This window comes from Cucurbita pepo, chromosome LG01 (genome assembly GCF_002806865.2).
Source record: "Cucurbita pepo subsp. pepo cultivar mu-cu-16 chromosome LG01, ASM280686v2, whole genome shotgun sequence".
Lineage (NCBI taxonomy): Eukaryota > Viridiplantae > Streptophyta > Magnoliopsida > Cucurbitales > Cucurbitaceae > Cucurbita > Cucurbita pepo.
The window spans coordinates 10,459,297-10,483,004 of NC_036638.1; the positions used below are offsets into that span (position 1 = coordinate 10,459,297).

The following is a 23,708-nucleotide window of genomic DNA, read 5'->3' on the forward strand; positions in this document are numbered from 1 at the left end:
TGGTAAGAATACAATCATAACATCACATCCCAAAGCATATCACACATATGACACGTGCAAGACTATTGGGCAGGTGTTATCATACATAAACACAATTCTTCCAACTAGACCGATAGTAGAGCCACTTGGTTGGTCCAACCTTAGCTCAGGAATCCCACCATCATAAATTACCAACCTTAGATCAGAAATCTCACCATCATAAATTAGAGTTCTACCATGAGGATTGACTCACCTAATCTGTATAAAATAATTTAAAGCTAAGAAGTAGTCATGGCTGACCTAATTTTGCTTAAAATAATTCAAAGCTAAAAAGCAGTCATACTACCTTTACATTCAAGGGTTGAAATTAGTAAGAAAGGTTTGAATAGCTTTCAAAAGAGTTGAAAGTAGTAGAATCAACCATATTAAACTCAAGCCAGATTAGCCAAAATATCGGCTTGGAGCATTTAGAAAGTGTACTCTCCGACTGGATTCAAAGTAAGTGGGATGAAAGAAAGAAAGGACCTCCCTTTTATAAGTAGAGCTCAGCTATTGAAAGAAAGTAAGTTACTTTTGAAAGAAAGTAAGTTTGTGAATATTCAAGTCGATTCTGGCACGTACCATTTTAAGATGGAGTATTTTAAGTAACTTTTTATATATACCATTTTAAGATAAAGTATTCTAAGCCGTTTCTCGTACATACTTATAAGAACGAACGTCGTTTTAAAGAAAAAAAAGTAGGATCGTAACACCAAATTTTTTAATTTTAAATTCACCATTCCTACCATAAAATTTTCTTGTTGGGATACTCGAACAAATAATTAAGATTTTAGTAAAAAGTTAGTGTTAAAATTTTTCCATATATTTTTATATATTGAAAAATAACCTTAGAAATGTATTTTTGTAATAATTTTAAAAAATTTAGGTACAAAATGAATTTCCTATTTTCCTCTTTATCCCTTATTTTCTTAAAATTGGTTTAAACGATTATTACTTTCCCTTGACTAAACCCTACTTCACGTTCAGCCAGCCTCTACCGCCCATTACCAGTCACTGTACTCCGTCCCGCCGCCTCCTGCCCGCCGCCTCCTCCTCCCCCTCCCCCTCACATTCTCTCGCCCTCCCAAGGACTCAAGAGTCACATTTCTTTGTTTAATTCCCTCAGAAACACAGTGGTTCAGCCCCTAACCCGCGCCGTTCTTGAGATGGTGCTGCTGCCTCTCACTTTTCAGATTCCTAAGGTCTGATCTTTTTTTGTTTCTTTTTATTCTTTTTCGTTGGGTTATGCGCTTCATCCAAGGAGAAGAAAACTAATAATGTATCCCTCGCAAATTAGACAGAAAACACCGATTGAACCAACAAGTACAGAGGAACATAAAACAAACCAATTCTTGTATGAATCAGTAAATTTATAGGAGAAGTAATGTTTAAGAATGAACAATGCTTAAAAAGACCCTGTAGTTTTGTTGGCTATGAAAAACTTGTTGGAATTGAAAAGCTGTATTTGAAAACATTGAAACTATAGCAAACTATGGACAAACAAAATAGAAAACTTAACTTTTGATTTTAGTTTGATTGAATGACGTTGAGTCTTCTTGAAAATAGAAGAAACTATCCACGGAGAGAAGAAATTATTATCTATTTTTTAAAAAAATTTCATATGGAGTAGAGTTGGAAACAGAATTTTGAAGTATTAAATCCATACAAATCAGACCTATATAGAAGTATATTTAGGGGTTCCAACACGGGTTAGCTTTATCAATTATGGAGGTATATTTTATGATTTATGGGTTTTACTTTCTGTGCCTTGATTTGTCCTTTTTAGTTCAATCAAGTCTCTAGGTTTTGTATGGCCATGAAGAAGCCGGAAGAAACAGTTGTAGCTTCAAGTGATCGCTATGAGATGAGGATTCCACATGTGTTGAGTGTTGCTGGTTCTGATTCAGGAGCAGGGGCTGGAATCCAAGCGGATCTTAAGACTTGTGCTGCTCGTGGAGTGTACTGTTCCACTGTGATAACTGCTGTTACAGCACAGAACACCGTGGGGGTTCAGGTCATTATCACACACACATAATTATTATCCATATTTATTTGTTGGTGTATTTGTTTTGGCTTGAAAGGACAATGGGGAGGACTGGTGAATAAATAAATAATGTTCCTTGCCTGCCTGCTATGGTATAATGGGGTGTATAATGTTATTGTGAGTTTAGGATGATTTTTGAAAACAAGGTGCTTCTGAGTGAAAGCTTATCCTTTGTTAGCACTTTATTAAGTGCTATCCTGGGTATGTTTAGGAATGCTTTAGGCATGGTGAAAAACACCTTTTTCTTATGCTCAAAAGCATGTATCATAAATATCATGTTTGGGAGCAACAACAGATGCTTTTAAAAAAGTTAATAGTACTTATAATACTTGGTAAAAAGCACTTTTAGAGTGCTTTTGTCTAACTGGGAAGTACTTTATAAACACTTATTGATAGTGTGAAAGCAAGCATAAAGTAATCTTTCGTAAAGCAGTTCTTTTCAAAATGCTTACAGTACTTCATCCTTATTCTATAAGCACTCCTAAATACATCCGTAGTCCTTTTAATAAGTTTTCAAGTATCACTTCTAAGTATTTAACTCAAATTATGAAAACTTTGAAAATACTTTTGACAAGCCAGAAACACTTTTTACCTTTGCGAAAATCATCCTAAACTCACTCTTAGAATATACAATGCCCTTGAAGTTAGTTTTTGCTTTGTTCTCAATGAAATTAGCTGAAATGTTTTGTCCTAAATTATACTGCTTGTAACACAAATTTTATTTAAGACGAAGATGTACTAACTTTTTCAGGATGTAAACATTATGCCGGAGGGCTTTGTTTCAGAGCAGCTGAAATCTGTTCTCTCTGATATGCAAGTGGATGTGGTGAGTATAATTAAATTTTAAGTTAGGATTGCCTTGCAAGTTTTTTAGGAGCTCATATGGACAAGACTGTGGACAGTTCATGTATAGGATATTGAACAGGCTAGCTGTTATTGCTTTTTCAGTGCACGTACTAATATATACTTTATGTAAGCTGGAAAACACAGAAAGACTACTAATGATTACATTAATTCAGGTGAAAACAGGAATGCTACCTTCTACTGGCATCATTCAGGTTATACGTCAGCGCCTGAAGGAGTTTCCTGTTCAAGGTATAAAGTATTTCAGTAAGTTATTGGTGCATTTCTTTGATTTAATTATCGTTTTTTAAAGATTTTAATATGAATAAAGGCAGCTTTGGTGGTTGATCCTGTCATGGTGTCTACCAGTGGGGATGTTCTGGCTTGTCCTACAATTATTTCAGTGTTACAGTAAGTTGATTATCTGTTTATAGGGAGTATCATTAGTCCTTCAAACTAGTTCTTATGATAATTTCCTGCGCTTCCTGTTTGCATTTTTTAAATGTCCTCAGAATTAGTATATTGTTTTTTGGTTCAAAAGGACTCTGAAGCTTTTGGTATGGACTTCAAGCTTTTAGCGTTAAGGCTTACATCGAACGAACCTTTATAAGAACCTACTGAGGCTTGAAATTCTTATGCCTCATATAATAATTAGAAAAATAATACTATTTTATTGCCTATTCTCTCAAAATGTGAATGTTCACCTGTGTAAGTAATGCTTATAGCACCACAATTTATTCATGCTTTTCGCTGATGTCCATACATCCAAGTAAGGACTACATGAAACTCCCAACAATTTAATACTGTTTTTAATGGTATTGCTACTGTTTTTACTTTCACATGTTAGATTGAGTGATTTTGCAAAACCCCTTCGTTTGCAAGGGGACATCTTGTCCGTTTTTCCATATACTGTTTTGGAAGCTTTTTTTTAATAATGAAATTTCTTGCATGTTTCTTATAAAAAGAAGAGAGAGAGAGCGTGAAAAGGAGAAAAATCTTCTTGGTAGTAGCTTCTTCTTAAAGTTGCTGGTTTTTCTTGTTGAGAGAGGCTTTTAGTTTTGACTTGGCAAAACTTGTTAGTCTTTGTTTGGCTGCAATTACTCCCACAAATTTGCCTCACATTGGCCCCAAGGTGTGTCCTTGTTGGTAAGAAATTACAATATTGGAACCCCTCCCAAATCTTTAATTTAAATAGTGGGTTCTAGGGATCGAGAGAATTAATTTCCTTGCCCATCTACTAGAGCTGGGGCTGCGGGTTTTGCTGGGGATTAGAGTTGGTGGGGCCTGGATTCCCCAATTTACAGCCATAATTTGCTTAATTGAATGAAAATAATGCTTTTTCTTTAATCAAAATTCATGTCTGATCTTCATATGTTAGTTTTTCATAATTCTATGATACGTCTTTTGCTTTCAGGGATGAACTTCTACCAATGGCTGACTTGGTAACCCCAAATTTGAAGGAAGCATCTGCCTTACTTGGCGGTATGCCCCTTAATACAATTTCTGACATGCGTCATGCTGCAACGCTAATCCATCAGATGGGATCCAAGTAAGTTTTTAATCCATCACATAGCTTGCGTTCTTTTGTAATTCCATTTTATCAATGAAATGAAAATCAATGTTTCTCATGAAAAAAGAAGAAGAAATTTTATGCTACCTCTAGTCACAAGAGACTGACTTTGACACTCAATTTTCCTCATTGCCGCCTGCCTCCTAGCAGTAATGTTAATACCATTCTACTTAATTCAAAGAAGTTTTTTTAAGTCTAAATTATAAAAATACCCCTGAATTTTACTCTTTGTTTCAAAAGTTCAGAGGTGTCTTTTATAATTTAACCATTTTTAAAACTTTAATTCTATGGTTATTCGGATTACATTAGCGATCGCTAGTCATTCTCCCTCCTTTGCCACCCAATCTTCACCTTCTTATAGACCCATCGAATCTTCGCCCCCTTGCCTTCTCAATCCCTTGACCAACCCTCCTCAACAATCGCTAGCCATCCTGACCCCAATCCCTTCTTCCTTTCCCTCCTCATCAGCCAATTAACCTACCTCACTGCATTTACCAATTGGCCTCGAGATGACTACAAATTCCATGGAGTAATCAGGGACAAAAAAAAGGCTCAACGAAAATCGTGATTGGCGACGAAGAAGACAGGAGGTGTATCTGATATTGGGAGAAAACCCTTCATATTTTCCTTGACCCTTATGTTAACCTCCATCATATTCATCCGAGAGAAAGATTTAGTGGCTGTATCGATGTATCCTCCATGGGCATTCCAAATTTTCTTGAAGGATTCAAAAGATCATTTCTTGAAGGATATTTATCAATTGGAAAATTTCTGATTTTCATCCATCCCCACTGGGTAGGCACTGGAGGATCTTTAAGAAAGGACTCCATACTCAAATTTTCAAATCTTACCCTATAAGTTCCCACCTTATACCACCTATATTTCCCAAAGTAGTCTCTCGTTCTTTGCCTTCCTCCACGAGGAGTGCCCTATCAGGTTGAATGGGTCTAATAAACCCAAAATCATATACTTATTGTTAAAGAGCTCATAAAATCACATGCCCGTCATTATGAAAGTGCACAAAAGATAAAAGGATTGATCTCTGCTTGTTTCAGTGATTTTTAACCCTTTTCCACCCTCAATCAGTGATTGGTGCGCACCGTCGAGTTAGGCAGCAGGAGAGCATGGTAGGGAGGGGTGGGATTGGGTTGGGTATGTGAGAAGAGAGAGAAGGGAACATTTTTTTTCTCTTAAATCAAACAGAGTGAAAGCCAATTGGAGAGCTTTGTTGTAATTCACCAATAGTTGCTTGGAGTTTTTACTCCCGTGTTTCATCAACTAGTGAAATTGTTTCTTCTTCTTCTTCTTCTTCAAAATAATATAACAATAAATTAATAAAAATCTTTCTAGTTTTCTAACAACAAAATGTTGTAGGTGCACATGGGTGTCCATGAAATTAGTGAGGTGTCCACCAGTTGGCCTAAATGCTCAATCCATGGATATCAACGAAAGGAAGAAAAACAATGGGGTTTATAAAATTTTTGGAAGGAAGAAAAAAAAAAAGGGAGCTGCAAAAAGAGTGACGGAGGGAGGTTGAGAGAAGCAAATGTTTAGTTTAGGCTTGGGTTTACTCAAATAACAGCATCCAAATTTCTCTTAGAATTATTTGTTTATTTATTTTTCTAATTTCTTATTGATTTAAAACCCTAGCTAATTGGATCTAAGAACCCTTATCAACCCTTAGATATTCTAACCCATAAATCACAAATTCTAAAACCCCCAAATGAAGATGAGTTCATCCCAAATGATTGTAAGTATCGAGAATTCAATTTGAAGAATAAGACCTTTAGATCTAAAATATCCCAGAACTCTAAAATGACAAGGAATACCCCAAGGAAAGTTAGATCCGGATTATTTTATTGATCAAATATCTCAAGTATCACAAGGCAAGAAAACTTGTTTGAGATTTGAATCACTTCACCAGCAGAATCAATCATGTCAAGCTTAAATGATTCTAAGCATACAACCTAAACTATATAGAATTGCAAATCAACTTAGCCCTTGGCTAAGAGAAAGCATGAATGCTATTTTTACTATATTTTCTAAGTCTATCTTACAAAGACAACATGCATGGCTTTATATAGCCTCAAAATGAAACCCTTGACCTTTCATGAGGCATTTCAAAAGTTGTAACCTTCATACTTCATGGCTATAATTGGCCACTAAGGAAATGTATCCTAGAAACATCATAAATTTAGATTATCATCTACCAAAGAATTTGTAACCATCCAAGAATAAATGAAGTTCCACCTGACGTAGTTTCATTGTTGCACAATTGAAGTTTCATTGTTGCACAATTGAAGTTTCATTGTTGCACAATTGAAGCTTCATTGTTGCACAATTGAAGCTTGATTCTTCTTTAATGTGACATTAATTGCAACTTGAGCTTATCTCGTGGTAATTTGAACCACATTTTTTCACATCTTTCTGACATGATTGTTAGTTCTGCATGTTACAACTATTAAGATAATTTTGAGTTCAATTTTCTACCCAATTAAATTCAACCTTGCACATTTTAGACGCCCCCTCCGCTTCATACTACCATTTTTATCAATTTACTCCTGACTGATGCTGAAGAGCGTTATGTTTGATTTTAGAAATGTACTTGTCAAAGGCGGGGACCTTCCAGATTCATTGGATGCTGTAGATATATTCTTTGATGGTAAGTACAGTACAGATTGCATAATTCTGACAATTTGATATATATATTTTTTTGTTATGAAGGAAGCCCATCCACTGAATCCATATTTTTTTCATAGGCAAGGATCTGCATGAGCTACGATCTTCACGCATAACGACTCGCAACACTCATGGCACTGGATGCAGCTTAGCATCATGCATTGCAGCTGAGCTTGCTAAAGGGTCTTCAATGTTCTCAGCTGTTAAGGTAATAATCTACGGACACTTATTTTAAACCCACCAATAAGAAGATTAAAGTCTCAACGGTTCATAATACAACTTCCTATTGAATAGTTAAATAATTTTTTAAAAATAAACATCTTCAATTTGTTATAGGATAATAGTTGTTGAAAATAACGCTATATTCAATATGTATGCTCACTGACCTTGACAGATGATCAAGACGGGATGTTAAGAGTTACTTTAATGCTTTTTTTTTTCTGGCTTTTCATTGAAATGATGAAAAATAAAAAAATGTTCTAGGGATACAAACTCCCAAAGGGAGTGAAAAAGGGAAAAAGGAAAAAAAATACAAACAGTACATACAACCAAATAGAGATTAGTCAGGAAAATAAATAAATTTTTAAGGAACCAAGAACTTTCTCTGAACACTTGGAGAGCTTGCCAATGAATAATGAAACTGTGAATAAAACCTCTATCAAACACTGAAATTCGATAGATGCTTCAAAACTTCAAAAAGAAAACCAAGAATCGACCACAACCAACAACTCTTGAGCCAATTTTACTCGTGACACCTTCATCAACTCTTGAGCTTTGCAAGAATTACTAACCATTGTTAAAAGCTTTGTAAGAACGATCACCGACAAAGAAATAAAAAAATATCCTCATGCAAGTCAATTCAAATATTTCATGCAAGTCGATTCAAATATCCCAGTGAAGACAAAAAAAAACTTTGTAAAGCAAAACCATGACGTGGCTACCCTCTCGAGCTAATGGAGAGTCTTCTTGTCACAGTCCTGAAATAATAAGCCAAAAGTTTAAGAAAAAGAATCTACAAGAACATCAACCTCCCTACTGAAATCCATGGATGAATGAGTGATTCCACGCTGTTCAAACGTACCTGGGAGTCAACCTCAAACACGTCATTACATGGTGGTGAGTTCTTTTTCGAGTGAATGACTCCTCTCGTTAAACCTTGAGTGAAGTCAAAATGGTTGTTGAGGGGATAAGTGAAGGGGGAGGGTGGTAAGGCGACATTCTAATTGAATAAGAATTTAAAGAAGTTTCCTGGAAGCATGAATGGTAAGAAGAAAAAAGCACATCTTTTTTGTGAGAATAATGCAAATGATAGGCTGGAATATATAAACATTCTTCCCCTCCTTTTTAACACTTGTGGGCTTGGAAATCTCAATCCGTAATGGAGGCCTCTAGGATTCTCAATAAATGAGGGATATATCTTTCACAGTCCTATTTGATAATCAAGCTTTTAAAAGTTGTACTTATTTTTTCACCTTTCTTTACAGCATCTTTCCTAATGAAACATTTAAATTCACGACCAAATTCTATTTACAAACCCAAGGTTTTCAAAACTACTTTTTTATGCACTAATCAAAATATGGTTGCCACTCAATCCAATTTGGAGCTTCAAATTCTTTGGTTATTTGTTTTTTTCTTTTTCTTTTTTTTTGGATGAAAGAGACGTATCATTTCACTCCATATATATAATTTGAGTAATTCAAAACGCAATAGGCTTGGTTGTCGTTACCAGACTTGATGATTGTCCACAACTAAGGTTTTATTTATCTGGATCTTTACAGATAAGCAAACAGTTTATTGAAAGAGCATTGAGTTACAGCAAGGACATTAGCATTGGAAATGGACCTCAAGGCCCATTCGATCATCTATGTCGTCTTAAGAGTCGAGAACAAAGTTCGTATAGACAGGGGAGTTTCAATCAATCTGACTTATTCTTGTATGCTGTTACGGACTCGGGTATGAATAAGCGTTGGGACCGTTCTATCACAGATGCTGTTAAAGCTGCAGTTGAAGGAGGTGCTACTATCATTCAGATAAGGTTTGTCTACTGTTTTCCATTAATCAATTGTTGTTAGTTTGTTTGCTTAAAAATGTTTTCAGAAGTTCATACATATTCAAGTCATTACTTCAAATGTATTGAATTCCTTGTTGCATTTTAATACCTCTTAGCACCTTCTCAGTTGTTCAAAGGTTGAATGGCTTTAGAAACTTACCCATAAAGTGTAGGCTAAATATGCTCCCTCTATAGGCTAGCAATAGTGAGGTAGTAATCTTGGGTTAATAGAACCCGACTGTAAGATTTGAATCTCTTAACGTGTTGCATTATTGTTGACCGAAGTTATAAACTTGGTATAATTAAAACTTGTATTCAATTGTTAATTTGCTTCCAATGGTCGCATGATCTTATTTTTATGAACAGGGAAAAGGATGCTAAAACTCACGATTTCTTGGAAGCAGCCAAATCATGTATAGAGATTTGTCACACACACGGTGTTCCATTACTGATCAACGATCGTATTGACGTCGCACTTGCCTGTGGTGCTGATGGTGTACACATTGGTCAGTCCGATATTCCTGTTCATGCAGCTCGTAGCCTTCTTGGCCCTGATAAGATTATCGGTGTCTCATGCAAGACACCGGAGCAAGCGGAACAGGCATGGCTTGATGGTGCTGATTACATCGGGTGTGGTGGAGTTTATCCCACAAACACAAAGGCAAACAATCTGACTGTTGGGCTTGATGGATTGAAAAGGGTTTGCTTAGCTTCCAAGTTGCCTGTGGTTGCAATTGGTGGAATTAATCACAGTAATGCAGCGGCTGTGATGGAAATTGGTGTCCCAAATCTTAAAGGTGTTGCAGTTGTGTCGGCTCTTTTTGATAGGCAATGTGTTTTAGAGGAGACCTTGAAGCTACATGCAACATTAGTGGAGGCTACAGCATTATCACCTGCGAAATGAGTGAGTGAGGGACCATAGTGCAACGACACAGTTTCTTGATTTTGATGAAATCAAATGTATGAATAATTGTAATGCTTTGATTTTAGTAGAAAGGTTTTTGAAATAAATGTAATTGTCTCAATGTGATTATAATGTAACAAAAATTTAATTTCGTGATAATAAGCATGGTCATTATATATTCTTTAAAATAAGCATGGTTGATGGGGCGATTTAGCTGTGTTAAGCAAGTCGGGATCTGAGGTTGGTTGGGAGAATTTGATCCAAGTTGCTATGTAAAAGAGGTCTAGCATTATGTGGTGCTTTGTTGATCATGCTGTTCAAATTCAAACATGGAAATGGTACATACAATAAGATCGGTAGAAAAGATAACTCGTGGAGGCTCTTGAACCTAGGATGTCTCTCTATAGCCACTTGTTCCTTGTTCCAGATCCTGGCCTAAGGCTAATTGTGTCTATGGTTGATGTTATGGTACCACACTCTAAACTTGACCATAAGGAATAACAAAAAGGTTTTAGGACCTAGGTCTTAAGGTTCTATGTTATGGGTTTTGAGTTCTTGAACTCAAAAACTTATCCGTCTATTGGGTAGCCTTGGCTTATGCACTTGTGTGGTATGCACTTGTGTGGTCCCTAGCTCTAGGATGGGTTTAAGGAAAGTGGATCCCAATGTGTTGTCCGCTTCCACTCCATGCACAATACATAGCAGCTCCATGCACAATACATAGCATTAGTACTGGTCCTAAAACACTTCCCTAAAAAAAAATATGCTAGGTTACATGGTTGGTAAACAACATGAATTCGAGTATAAAAAAAAATCTATGTCCAAGATTTGAATAAAGACTCAGAATTTGAATTTGTTCTTTAACTGTCCCAATATTCTCCTATGTCTCATGCAACATAGTCCCAACGTCTCATGCCTGAGATTTGAATAAAGATCCAAAATTTGAATTCGGCATCCATCAAACTTGACATTCCCCTATATCCCTAGCGATATAGTATGAGTCCAAAATTTTGCAAAACAAAGCATCCTACAAAAAGCCTTAACAGGACATCCTACCTAAGTGAGAAAAAAATAAGATCATGATGTACCACATAGATGGGAGGTCTAGGGTGACTTGGGATATAAGGGAAGTCTGATAGAGTGGTACCTAGCTAACTGGGCGTCGTGTTAATCTTTGGGTTCGTGATTTTGACTTTAAGTGCCAATCATAAAAGGCTAAGGCACAACAAAAGCATATTATGTTCTATAAACTTCGTAAAGTCATACTTCCAAAGTATATTTATCATTTTCATGCTTAAACATGTATCATAAATTCATAATATTAGGTCATACTTTAAAATTTCATGCACAAATTTAGTGGGTTAATTTTATGATTTATGCAGTTTTAGGTTCTATTAGGTATTTACAGAGTAAAACGTTTAATTGAAGTTATAGGTTATTGACCTAACCCTTTCCTATTCACTTAATAATAAGTGAACATAACTTCGTACGACATATGTCTAAGGGGTTCTCTACGAAGTGCTTCATAAGAAAAGGCCATGACAAATTACTTGGTGAAGCCTAAGAGTCATTTCTAGCATGCTCCTTAACTCCAAGTTGCACCAAGTTCTTTCTTTGAGCAGTTTTTGTAGCTTTCAAATTCCTTTTAGTCTATGCATCTTGCCCTCCCAACACAATCTCATCTGCTAGCTAGATTCTAGTCATGAATTTTGAGTACAATACATGGTTTTGTTGGAAGGACTTTGGTCATAAGGTTTTGAGTTCTTGTGCATACTTCAATCTTGAGGACTGAGATTCTGAGTTCATGAGCATAGTTTTATTTCGAAGACATTTAGGTTTTGGATTATTAGTTCTTAGTTCTTGTTTCTTGTCCCTTGGACATTTTCCTTGGAGACTTGTAGGTTCCTATGTTGGTGAATAACGCGAACCTAATTTATGAGCAAGGTTTTATGCTTCCTCAACGACATAGTCTAAATCATGATACTTGTATCTAGGGCTACATGTATTCCCTTTTAACATAGTCTGTATGCTTGTGTCCAGGGCTTCATGTGCTCCCTATGAGATATTCTAAATACTTACCTCTAGAGCTTCATGTGTTCCCTGCAACATAGTATGAATACTAGGTCGAGAGGTTTATGTGTCCCCTACGACGTAGTCTAAGTCATGAGATCATGTTGCACCGCTCATTGGGAGGCCCTTAGAGCATGAGGTGAGTATGGGTAGAATGGTACCTAAGTAAAATTCAAGAAAAAAAAAATACTAGAATGTAGGTGGTTCTACAAACTACAACTTTACTGAAGAAATCGTCTGATTTGAGCCCTAAATTGAAAGATACAGACCCTAAATCGAAAGATACAAAAATATGAAGTTCAAGAAACCTAATTCTACTTTGCGATTTCGTCTAATAGGAGGAGAGATAAATTTTTTTGGCTAGGCTAGGGACACGCGTTGCCCATTACGTGGAGTCACGTGTTGAGCGTTGAGTGGAGCAACGTGGCTCCAGCCATTCTGTGACATGCGACATCGGCAACACACCGTTTGACCCGCAACCCGCCAATCAACCCAATCCAATCCGCAACCCAGTTGACTCACAGTCCAACCCGAGCAAACCAAACCTCTCCAAACTGGACAACGACTGCATATTTTCTGCTCGCACATGCCACTTGCGACTAGGACCATTCCCGGCACGTGAAGGCACATGGCCAGCGCATGTGAGTCTAATTTTCACCATTTGACTTCTGTTGGCCCGATTTTTCATCCTTATTTCAATTCTAACCTCATTGTATGTGAATAAGAATCTAAGGAAGAAAAATCATTATTTTTGGACACCCTATTTGTGTAGGAATGCTAAGCGAATGACACGCGTCAACCAAGTAAGTTACCATACGGTAGGAAGAAATACTTGTAGGAATCGCTTGGGTATGCATGCATACTAGTTTAATTACCTTAGGTGGTTAGATTTCCCAAAAAAAGAGCTTCGGTAATAAGATTTAAAGAATGGATGCGTAATGTGAAGTTAATCATGCTTTATGCTTCTGCTTAGTATGTATGTTCTTAATTTATGCACAAAAGAGGATGAGACATTTGTGAACTCTACGCTCCAGGTGTTGATGGATGATGTTGCCCCCATTGAGCATGTTTGCCTATTTTGCATGAACTTTGTATGATGTATCTAGATTTTTGATGTATGCACATCAAATTATTTATGATTTATTGTTATGTTGAGACTAGGGATTTGTGGTTAGAGTGACAAGTCACTATTTAGACCTAACTTTTTCGGTAGGAGCCTAACATATCACCACGACATGCGAACGACTTTAAGAGGTACCCTTAGGCTGAAAATTGTGTGAACGGTGTCATAGCTTCGTGGGGGACCAGGGGTTCCTGATTAGAATTCACTGCTCCTAGTTGTTTCGCATGGGAAACGTGAACCCCCGTCGTACAACTCACTTCCTAGGTAAGATACAAAGTAGTCTGATAAGTCATGCATGATGTAGCTCCTCATAGGTCACCACCGGTCATTCACAACTCAGCATAAGGAACTCTTAGGGTTCAAATGAAATGACGAAGAATCAAAATAGCCCCAAGGGGTTAAGACTAGAACCAGACGTCCTAGACCCAATGAGAAGTCCGTGTTTATCTGTTAAACCTAAAATGCGATGAGAGCCTACAAGTAGGTAGCTTACCGAATATAACTTTTATATTCATCCTTTCTATATCTTCTCTTTTCAGGTGCGTGAGGCGTCAGGTCAAGAAAAGACTTGTTGAGTGATGTGGATTGTCATAGAGGAAAACATGTCCCAAGGCGTCAATCCAATCTTTCTTTTTGTACACACTATCCTTCATGTTCTTCATTGTCAAAACGGATCACATATTGATTTCTTGTATTGCAACTTTCTTCTTATGAAATAAATGGTTTTTGAACTGATGTCTTCCTTTGAGTTTTCATGCACACACACTACACGTCATTGTCATTTTGAGTCATGACTCGTAGTAAAATATTGGGTCGTAACAAGATCATAACATTATTGGTATCTTTTAGATTAATTTCTAATGGTCTTATTATTTGTAAAGTTATTAAATCCATCCTATCACATGATTGAAACACTTGTACACATAAGAAATAGATTGAATTAGGTGTATTAAACAAAACAACATGCGATCTAAGCAATGTGCTTAGAAGTTAATAAAGTAATATTTAGCCACTAATATAGATATATATATATATAGTATCCAACTGGTCCGCGGGGCATCATGGCAAGGTGTCGACAACGGAAGGCAGGCCGAAAGGATCGGCGGAGAGGGGTGGGTTGAGGCCATGGTTTCAGGGGAGTCCTTCTTCAACGCCCTTTCCTCTCTTCCACATAAATATTCATTCTCCTCTTTCTTCTCTCTTCGGATTACTTTCCCTCCTTCCCATTTCCCTCTGCTTCCCATTTCCTCCTCCTAATCCAAATGCCTTTTCTTCCTCACCTTTGCGCCTAAATGCTCTTCTTCTTCGCGGGTATCTTCTTTTCTTTCCCCTTTTATTGCTTTTTCTTCCCATTGTTGTTGTTCGATTTGATTTGATGGAATGTAAGTTGTATTATTATCGATTTGGAATTGGAATTGGAATAGAGTTGTTTTCATCGTTTATTGTCAATCAGGTAATGTAAGACGTCGTTTTCGTTTCTCAATTTGGATGTGAGGAATGATGAGACGGACTAGGGATCTCTCGTACCTACAACTTGGCTTGTTGAATTGCTTAATCACATCTTGTGAAATGAAATGGATCCTGTTGTGATAATTGTTTCTTTATGTTTCTTTATTTCTTAATTGTCTGGAGCATGCTTGTTTCTTTTCTTCACTTCCTATTTCTGAGGAATCACTAACCTCATCTACGTGATATTCATAAGCTCTTATAATTTTAATAGCCCAATGTGGGACTCCTCCCCGCACTCCTCAACAATCATCTCTTCGAACAAAATACATTAGAGAGTCTCCCCTGTGACCTGGGTCCTCGAATAGCGTCTCCTTAATCGAGACTTGACTCCTTCTCTGGAGCACTAGAATAAAATACCCCACCTATTTGACAATTGAGTCATTTTTTACTACACCTTCAAGGCTCTCAACTTCTTTGTTCGACACTTAATAATTCCATTGACATAGCTAGGTTATAGACATGGCTCTGATATCATGTTAGGAATCACGGACCTCTACGATGGTATGATATTGTCCACTTTGAGTATAAGTTCCCATGGGTTTGCTTTTGGTTTTTCCAAAAGGCCTCACACCAATGGAGATGGTATTTCTTACTTATAAACGCATGATCTTCCCTTTAATTAGCCAAGTTAGGACTCCTCCCGGCCATCCACAACAGTACTTGATAGAATACTCTGTATGGTTGCTTTCCATAAAATGGGTTGTTCTGCATATTACTACAGTTGAGGTTTCCTTTTCAATGGGTAGGTTGAATGCATACCAAGATACATTGTTAAGTGGATGAGCGTTTTACCTCTTAGAATTGGTGGGTCCCCTCAGTTTGAGTGATTGTTTCATGCTTTAGTTTACTATTTAGAACTGTTCTATTTGTCTCCGAAATTAGACACTAAATTTTGTGCACAGGGGTTCTGTACAATTGTGGTGAACATTAAGAAATGGATGGAAATGGTGGGATGAAGTGGACTGGAATCCGCCATTTTGTGAGGCTGAAACAGACTCTCCAACACTGGCAAGCTGTCACAGTTAACCCGAAATCCCAAGCATCCAATAAAAATCAAAGCCAAAGCCAAAATCATAATCGTGGGATCCTTTCACCAGCAATCAACAAAAGGCTGATGAATGCCATGTGTTGTGATTCGGATGAGGAGAGCTGCCAGAGCCCTGAGCATCTATCCGATGTCCCGAAAGGGTACTTGGCTGTTTATGTTGGGCCGGAGCTTCGTAGGTTTATCATTCCCACCAGCTATCTTAGCCATTTGGTGTTCAAGGTGTTGCTGGAAAAGGCAGAGGAGGAGTATGGATTCGATCACAGTGGTGGGCTCACACTCCCATGCGAGATCGAGACCTTCAAATACCTTCTCAAGTACATGGAGGTTCAGCAGCTCGATGATCATCCTGATGAGCAGACCCCAGGTAAAAAAAGAATCCTCAACCTTCCCATATCATCATCTTTTATCAAGTTCTTGCAGTGAATTCCATTAGCAAAGTTCATATATTATATGAATTGCATGAAGATTATATTGAGAAGAATGAGGCAGCTTACATAGAAAAATGATGCATATTTGGTTTGGTTGCTGCAGCTGAGAGTTCTTTAAGCATGGAAGGATAAAAAAGGTTGTGATGAACAGCAATGAGGGCTATTGGGAAAGCCGGATGGATGTCAGATATACTGTGAAATTGATGCGTTGTGGTTTTGGTTTGAGAGTCAGAAACATTAGTAGGGATGTTTGTTTGTGTTTAATTAGTTAGAAAAGTGGAGGATGGATTAAATTAATATTACCTTTTCTTTTCTTTTGTTTTTTTTTTTTTTTTTTTTTTTTTTTTTTTTGCTTTTGGGAGGGAATAATAATCAATTAATTACCCTTTCAAGGGATATGAACTTCAATTTGCTTCCCTGTATTTGAATGTGAAGCACATGATTGTTTTATTATAAATAATAATAATAATATCCACCGTCTAATTCAGCCCTAAATGTGAATGTGGATTTTACAACCTTTCTTATCCTCCTCCATCTCGGGTCGGGTTGGGTTATACAAAAATGTGTCAACTTGTATCGTTATCGTTCTTAAATTTTCAATTTTATCAATTTCATTGACTTGTACCTCGAACTTAGATAAATATTACTTATACATTGAATCTCTTAATTTATGAAAAATCATAACAAGACATAAAAATCAAAGGATGGCTTCGGAAAACTCTATAAAGGGAGTGCGAGAAGTAGGCATTAAAGGGAATGAAGAACTCTTTATCTTTGGAGAAGTAGGCATTAAAGGGAATGGAGAACTCTGTAAAAGAACTTAGGACAAACCGTAATAAGAACACAAAAACTCTACTTTTGTAGGAACCTTAGCTTTACATGTCTTCTCAATGTAGTCCAACAATTTAAAAGTTCTCCTACATCCCACGAGATTTTCTACAACTCGAACACAAAACCAAGGCATGTGAGACCTTCAATTGAGCCAATAACAAATACAGGGTAGAAACAAAAGGCGGTCACAGCTCAAAGTAGAAGTCCAAACACAAGCTCAAAAGACGTAAGAAAACACAGACAAAACAAAATTGAAGTAAAACACTACTTTTAACTAAGCCCACAGCTCAATCCTCTTCTTCTTCATCTCCATCTCCGCCAGCAGCCTTTTTCGCAGCCGCCTTCTGGTTCTTTCTCTTCACCCGTCCAGGACGTCCGCCTCCAAATGGACTTGTGAGAGAGAAGTCTATGTGCTTTTGGGAATCAACCCTCACCATGAAAGAGGGGATGTTAACTACCTGCCTCCCTACCCTATCAAGGCAAAGAAGAAAAATGTGCTATATGTATTGAGCATCATCATGAACTAGAACGATGCAAGCAACAAAACGGCAGAAGAAATGTTGTTTACAAGCATTAATCAAGCAATATATTTGAGTTAAACTGTATATGAACTCTATTTCATTCTGGGAAAAAGATGGATAGTGAGGCACCCTACCTTATATGCTTCTGCCTGATGAGCACTCTAGCGTGGTGGATAGATTTTGCCATTCCCGACTTGAACACAAGGGTTTGGAGACGACGCTCAAGGAAATTCTCGACAGTAAGTGCCAAGACATAATCGAGCTTGTTTTGGCTTTCATCCAAAAGACCATACCTGTTCATCCTCCTAAGCAGGGCCTCTCCCTCAAAAATTCTTCGTGGATTCTTTTCATCAAGCGTCAAAAGCATCCTGGCATTATTTCGGATTCGGCTCAATGCATATTGAACACGCCATAGCTCTCTTTTACAACGAAGCCCATATTCACCTACAAGTTTGAGCTCTGCATCCAGACGCTCCTTTTCATAAGGGCGCCGAGGTTTCTTGAAGGTCTTCCCATCTATATAATGACAAATCCACAATTCAGTGATCCTAGGTCTATATAAAAGCAGGAAGAAGCAAACATCACCCAAGCATTATTGTTTTTCAAACATTTTTCTGTAACATTTACAGCCACTATCGTCATTGATTTTATAACACCCTAGAAGGTCGAGTCCAGAAAGTGAAACTTACAATGGCATCCAGTTCCAGCTTAAAACAGTCGTAAAAATGTATTGAGCTACAAGAATCTAAGCCTAGAAAATCTGAGATTATGCAATTTAATATGATGAAACCGTAGGTTCCCAGATTGAAATGAAGCAATTAAGAGAAGAAATTGAAAGGAAAAAATAGATGGTAAATTGAGCATACTCACAGTTCCTGTAGAAAGAGACGTGGACCATGGTATGCTCTCTGCTAGGGCTTCAACCAAGCGGAATGGTGGAGGTTGAAGAGGGAGGAGCTAGGGTTTAATTGTATTTTTTATTTTTTTATTTTTCGTTTATAAATAAAAGTGGAGAGGAGAGTTGGGAAGTGGGCTGGGCCGAAGTGGGTTGGGCCGAAGTGGGCTGGGCCGAAGTGTGAGATGGACTCTTACTGTTCAAGGGATACGAGTTTGAATTTTAATAAGGATTATTCATCTTTTGAATATAATTGTTTATTATGATATTTTCTAATAAAATTACGTGTATTTCTCGGATATATTCCTTAATAAAATCATGTCTCTATTCAATAAAAATAATTAATTCTTACTTTAAATAGTTTATAATTTGAATTTACAGGTTCATGTATATAGGACCGTGAAGGAACAAGATTACCAGATAGAAAATTTCGATGAATTCAACTCCAAATTCAGGATGATCTTAAAGTTTTCAGGGTCGGTGGAGCCGGGTTATATAAAGAAGACTTGGAGATGATTTTCCTTCCTTTATTGACCCATGGTTGGGCATGATGGTACTGCCCTTATAATCCTACGATTGATTTAAGATTTAGAAGTTTGGTATTGATTATTTGGATACATATACGATGATTAAACCTATCGGGACATGATGAAATCCATTTGATATAAATTTAGAAATATGACAAGTATATTAGACAATTTAGTTCGGCAAATTATTATGCCCTAATTATGACCCATGATTAGTGTCGGTGATTTGATTGACTTATTACTATAAGAGGACGATAAGGGTTTCGCTAACTAGATCCTAATTTGAGCTTGTCCTAACTGAGGAGGATTTGCCTAGCATACACTGGGTTAGACTCCCTATTTGATAGTACATTTGAGTTACTATTAAGGAGGCATGTTGCTTAATAGGGAATCTACCTGGACAAACAGGTGCATGCATTCGTACTTATGATGATACATGATATAAATCAAAACATTTCAATCATGCCATATGAATTTTAAGGAAGGATTCTTGGATGATTATAAATTTTGGGTAGATAATAATTTATAATTATTGTATTTTATTAATATATTTTAAGATTTTTAATTTACTCTTAGGTTACATTTACACTATGGCTAATTATGACTATAAAGTATAAAGTTACCACTCTTGAAATGTCTCCTAAAGTTAAAGATTTCATTTTTTTAGGCTATATAAAGTCATGCATGTTGTCTTTGTAAAGGAGACATGAAAAATAATATAATAAAAAGAGCCTTTATGTTTTCTTTTAGCTTGCAATTCTATATTAGTTTAGATTACATGTTATAATTCTTCAAACTTGACCTGATTCATCTTTCTTGTAGAGTGATTTGAATTTTAAATAAATGCACTCGCCTTGAGATATCTAATCAATAATGTAATTCAAGTATTATCAATAAGGTAATTCAAATCTTACTCTTCTTTTGGGGTGAAATCAAATTGATTTGGGGCTTTTAGCATTTGTGAACTAGGAGTTTGCATATCCAGGCACTTTTGTGGTCCTTAGATTCAACTTCCCAAAGATGATTGAATTTCAATTTCTTTGTGGTGACATTAGATATTCTAAGATGATTGAGGTTAAGTACCAAAATGACTTTAGGTATTTTAAGATCAAAAGAGATTACTCTCTTTCTCCTTATAGTGGAAGTAAGATGATTTTATTAAGAATTAAAACAAAGCATTTAATAGAAGATTAAATCTTTACCTTTGTAGAAATCATGGGTTGCAAGCTTCCCAAAGTGTATTCAAACCGTGCAAGAGTTCCTCCAAAAATCTCCAGATTAATACTTGTGAAAGCCTCTTGAAAGAAAGTCCCCTAGAACTTGGTCAACACTAACGTGTACTTCAAATCTTGAAAACTCGCTTCACAAGCCTTAGTCCACACAAACGAGATACCCCTCTTGGTCAATTGTGTGAGCGGTGATGCTATCTTAGCAAAGTCTAGCATGAAGCGTCATAGTATACTGCTAATCCCAAGAAATTAGGTACTTCGGTAACTGTAGTCATTGCTAGGCTAGGGAGCCTGATGATTATTTATAGCTTATTCAAGCGTTATACATAGTAAAGCTATATTTGGTAAATGACATATAAAGTAAATTGTCATCTAGTATAGTAAAGGTAGGGTAGATAGTTATATATAGTAGATGGTTATATCTGGTAAAACTATATATAGTAAGCTAAACCATATATATCTCCTCGGGTAGAGCTTTGAAAATCTAGTATTCGTTGTATTCTCTCTGTACATACTTGAAGTCATCAATATAAATCCTTTAGCAGAGCTCCTCTTGCATTTTCTCTATCCTGTTCTTTGTGTTCATCTAGATCGAGTGTGTACGTTGTTGTGCGATCCTAACAACTGGTATCAGAGCTAGGCGAAATTCACCACGATCTGTGAAGATGAAAAGTTCAAAGATTGAAATTGAGAAGTTCGATAGATCCGATTTTGGTTTCAGAAAGATGCAGATTGAAGATTATCTGTACCAGAAAGATCTTCGCGAACGCCTATTGGGGGTGAAGTCGGATACCATGACTACGGAGTAGTGGAAGCTCAAGGATCGACAAGCCTTAGGGCTGATCCGGTTGACGCTATCCAGAAATGTGGCGTAACATCATTAAGGAGAAGACAATATCAGATCTGTTGAAGGCGCTGTCGAATATGTATGAAAAACCGTCGGCTATGAACAAGGTGTATTTGATGCGAAAATTGTTCAATCTACAATGTCTGTGGGTGGATTTGTTGTTGATCATATAAATGAATTCAATATGATCGTAAGTCAACTGAGTTCGGTGAAAATTAATTTCGAGGATGAAATTACAGCATTGATTTTGATGTCATCTTTACCCGAATCGTGGAATACTGTTGTTGCTGCAATTAGTCATTCTCGAGGATCTGATAAACTAAAGTTTGATGAAAATCGAGATGTAGTTTTTAGCGAAAGTATTCACAAACGAGAAATTGGGAATTCATTTGGTAGTGCTCTCAGTGTTGACCAACGGGGAAGAAGTAAACCAAAGGGTCCAAACAAAGGGCGATCAAAATGAAAGAACTGAGAAAAAAACTCCAAATAAATCAAACGTAACGTGTTGGAATTGTGGAGAAAAATGTCACTTTCGGACAGATTGTACTAGCCAAAGAGGAAGCAGAATCACAAATCTGGAGATGATGATGATTCTATAAATTCAGCCGAAGACATTGGGGATGCTCTAATCCTCAGTGTGGGCAGTTCGATTGAATCCAGGATTTTGGATTCAGGTGTATCTTTTCATTCGTCTCCAAATAAAGAGTTGTTCCTGAATTTCAAGTCTAGAAATTTCGAGAAGGTGTATCTTACCGACAACAAAGATTTGGAGATTAAAGAAAAGGGGATGTTTGCATAAAAACTCCAGTAGGAAATCATTGGACATTAAACGATGTCAAATATATTTCTGATCTCAAGAAGAACCTGATCTCTATTGGTTAGTTGGACGGCACATGTTATGCAACAAAGTTAGGGAAGAGTTCATGGAAGATTATGAAGGGTGCTGTGGTGGTAGCATGTGACACAAAATCTGGAACCTTATACACCACTGCAGGGTGTATGAACATAGCTGCTGTTGCTAAGAGTGCTTCAAATTCAAGTCTATGACACAATAGACTTGGACATATGAGCGTGAAAGGAATGAAGATGCTGGCTGCGAAGGGAGTTTTCGAAGATCTGAAATCTGTTGATGTGGATCGTTGTGAGAACTGCGTTATGAGCAAGCAGAAATGAGTTAGCTTCACAAGGACTGCTAGAGAATTTAAGAAAGTGCGGTTGGAAATGGTCCACTAAGCAAGTGGGAGTTGAGCTTGAGTTGCAGGGAAACTCACCTAGTGATGTTGTGGCATATACTCATGAAACTCCTAAGACTACTGCTGAGGAACCAGATGTGGAGCAAGGTTTCAAGACCACGAAGCAAGTTGGAGTTGAGCTTGAGTTGCAGGGAAACTCACCTAGTGATGTTGTAACAGATACTCATGAAACTCCTGAGCCTACTGCTGAGGATCCAGATGTGAAGCAAGGTTTCAATACCACGAAGCAAGTGGGAGTTGAGCTTGAGTTGCAGGAAAACTCACCTAGTGATGCTGTAGCAGATACTCGTAAAACTCTTGAGACTACTGCTGAGGAACCAGATGTGGAACAAGGTTCCAAGACAACGAAGCAAGTGGGAGTTGAGGTTGAGTTGCGAAAAAATCACCTAGTGATGTTGTAGCAGATACTCAAGAAACTCCTGAGACTGTTGCAGAAGAACCAGCGGTAGAGCAAGTGACACCTGAACCGGTGTTGGATCATCTAGTACTATCAGAGTACCAGATATGTATGTATCTTCATTACACTATCTGTTGCTAATGAAAGGGAACCAGAGCCCTTTGATGAGGCCCTACAGTTGGAGGATACAACCAAGTGGGAGAAAGTCATGGATGATGGGATGTCTAGGCTTCAAAAATGTATTGTACTGAGGCTGAGTATGCGACAATAAGTGAAGTTGAAAAGAAGACGATATGGATGACTGACTATCTGGAAGAATTGGGCAAGAAGTAGCACGAAAAGATTCTTTATAAAGATAATCAGAGTGTCATACAGTTTGTGAGAAACCCGCTATCACTTAAAGATAAAACACGGAAGAAGATACCATTTCATTTGTAGGTTAGTGGAAGATGGTGATGTGTTTTGAGAAGATAGAGGGTGCAAAGAATCCAGCAAACATGTTGACAAAATGTGTTGATGTTGGAATATTGAGATTGTGCAAAGTCTTGATTGGTATAGTGCAGTGAAGATGCTCATGATCGTTTGAGAATGATGGTTGACTAGATCAGTCTCGAAGAATTTTTAGGTTATTAGTCAACCGTTATATACAGTAAAACTATATTTGGTAAATTACATAAATAGTAAATAGTCATAAATAGTAAAAAGTTATATATAGTAGATAGTTATATACCATAGATGTTATATTTGGTAAAGCTATATATAGTAAGCTAAACTATATATATATCCTCTTAGAAAGTATGCTTTGTACTATTTTTCTACATACTTGAAGTCATCAATATAAATCCTTTAGCAAGAGTTCTCTTTGCATGTTCTCTATCCTGTTCTTTGTGTTTATCTAGAACGAGTATATGCGTTGTTGTGC

At 37.0% G+C, this 23,708-nt stretch overlaps 3 protein-coding genes across 4 annotated transcripts; 2 read left to right on the top strand and 1 right to left on the bottom strand.

Annotated features, from left to right (window-relative positions):
• Nucleotides 1-962: 962 nt before the first annotated feature.
• Nucleotides 963-10,229, top strand: LOC111808461 (thiamine biosynthetic bifunctional enzyme TH1, chloroplastic). Of its 2 annotated transcripts, none has more exons than XM_023694450.1 (10): nt 963-1,220; nt 1,805-2,032; nt 2,814-2,888; nt 3,082-3,157; nt 3,241-3,316; nt 4,320-4,454; nt 7,073-7,137; nt 7,235-7,362; nt 8,933-9,189; nt 9,571-10,229. In XM_023694450.1, the coding sequence occupies exons 1-10, from the start codon at nt 1,185-1,187 to the stop codon at nt 10,106-10,108; spliced, it is 1,614 nt and encodes a 537-aa protein (XP_023550218.1). In that variant the 5' UTR covers nt 963-1,184; the 3' UTR covers nt 10,109-10,229. The 2 variants fall into 2 exon arrangements, with proteins under 2 accessions (XP_023550218.1, XP_023550227.1); XM_023694459.1 differs by having other exon boundaries at nt 1,815-2,032.
• A 4,134-nt stretch (nt 10,230-14,363) lies between these two features.
• Nucleotides 14,364-16,781, top strand: LOC111779593 (auxin-responsive protein SAUR71-like). The gene is made up of 3 exons (XM_023659670.1): nt 14,364-14,612; nt 15,713-16,222; nt 16,390-16,781. The coding sequence occupies exons 2-3, from the start codon at nt 15,745-15,747 to the stop codon at nt 16,416-16,418; spliced, it is 507 nt and encodes a 168-aa protein (XP_023515438.1). The 5' UTR covers nt 14,364-14,612; nt 15,713-15,744; the 3' UTR covers nt 16,419-16,781.
• A 338-nt stretch (nt 16,782-17,119) lies between these two features.
• Nucleotides 17,120-18,608, bottom strand: LOC111779587 (40S ribosomal protein S9-2-like). The gene is made up of 3 exons (XM_023659658.1): nt 18,509-18,608; nt 17,773-18,154; nt 17,120-17,588 (listed from the first exon to the last, which is right to left on the bottom strand). The coding sequence occupies exons 1-3, from the start codon at nt 18,534-18,536 to the stop codon at nt 17,405-17,407; spliced, it is 594 nt and encodes a 197-aa protein (XP_023515426.1). The 5' UTR covers nt 18,537-18,608; the 3' UTR covers nt 17,120-17,404.
• Between the last annotated feature and the right edge of the window lie 5,100 nt (nt 18,609-23,708).

Coding starts and splice junctions, on each gene's coding strand:
- LOC111779593 (XM_023659670.1), top strand. CDS start 15,745: ATGGATGGAAATGGTGGGATGAAGTGGACTGGAATCCGCCATTTTGTG. Junction 16,223..16,389: donor TCCTGATGAGCAGACCCCAG/GTAAAAAAAGAA, acceptor TGGTTGCTGCAG/CTGAGAGTTCTTTAAGCATG.
- LOC111808461 (XM_023694450.1), top strand. CDS start 1,185: ATGGTGCTGCTGCCTCTCACTTTTCAGATTCCTAAG. Junction 1,221..1,804: donor TCACTTTTCAGATTCCTAAG/GTCTGATCTTTT, acceptor TGTCCTTTTTAG/TTCAATCAAGTCTCTAGGTT. Junction 2,033..2,813: donor AGAACACCGTGGGGGTTCAG/GTCATTATCACA, acceptor TAACTTTTTCAG/GATGTAAACATTATGCCGGA.
- LOC111779587 (XM_023659658.1), bottom strand. CDS start 18,536: ATGGTCCACGTCTCTTTCTACAGGAACT. Junction 18,155..18,508: donor CGTCTCTTTCTACAGGAACT/GTGAGTATGCTC, acceptor GTCATTATATAG/ATGGGAAGACCTTCAAGAAA. Junction 17,589..17,772: donor ATCAGGCAGAAGCATATAAG/GTAGGGTGCCTC, acceptor TTGCCTTGATAG/GGTAGGGAGGCAGGTAGTTA.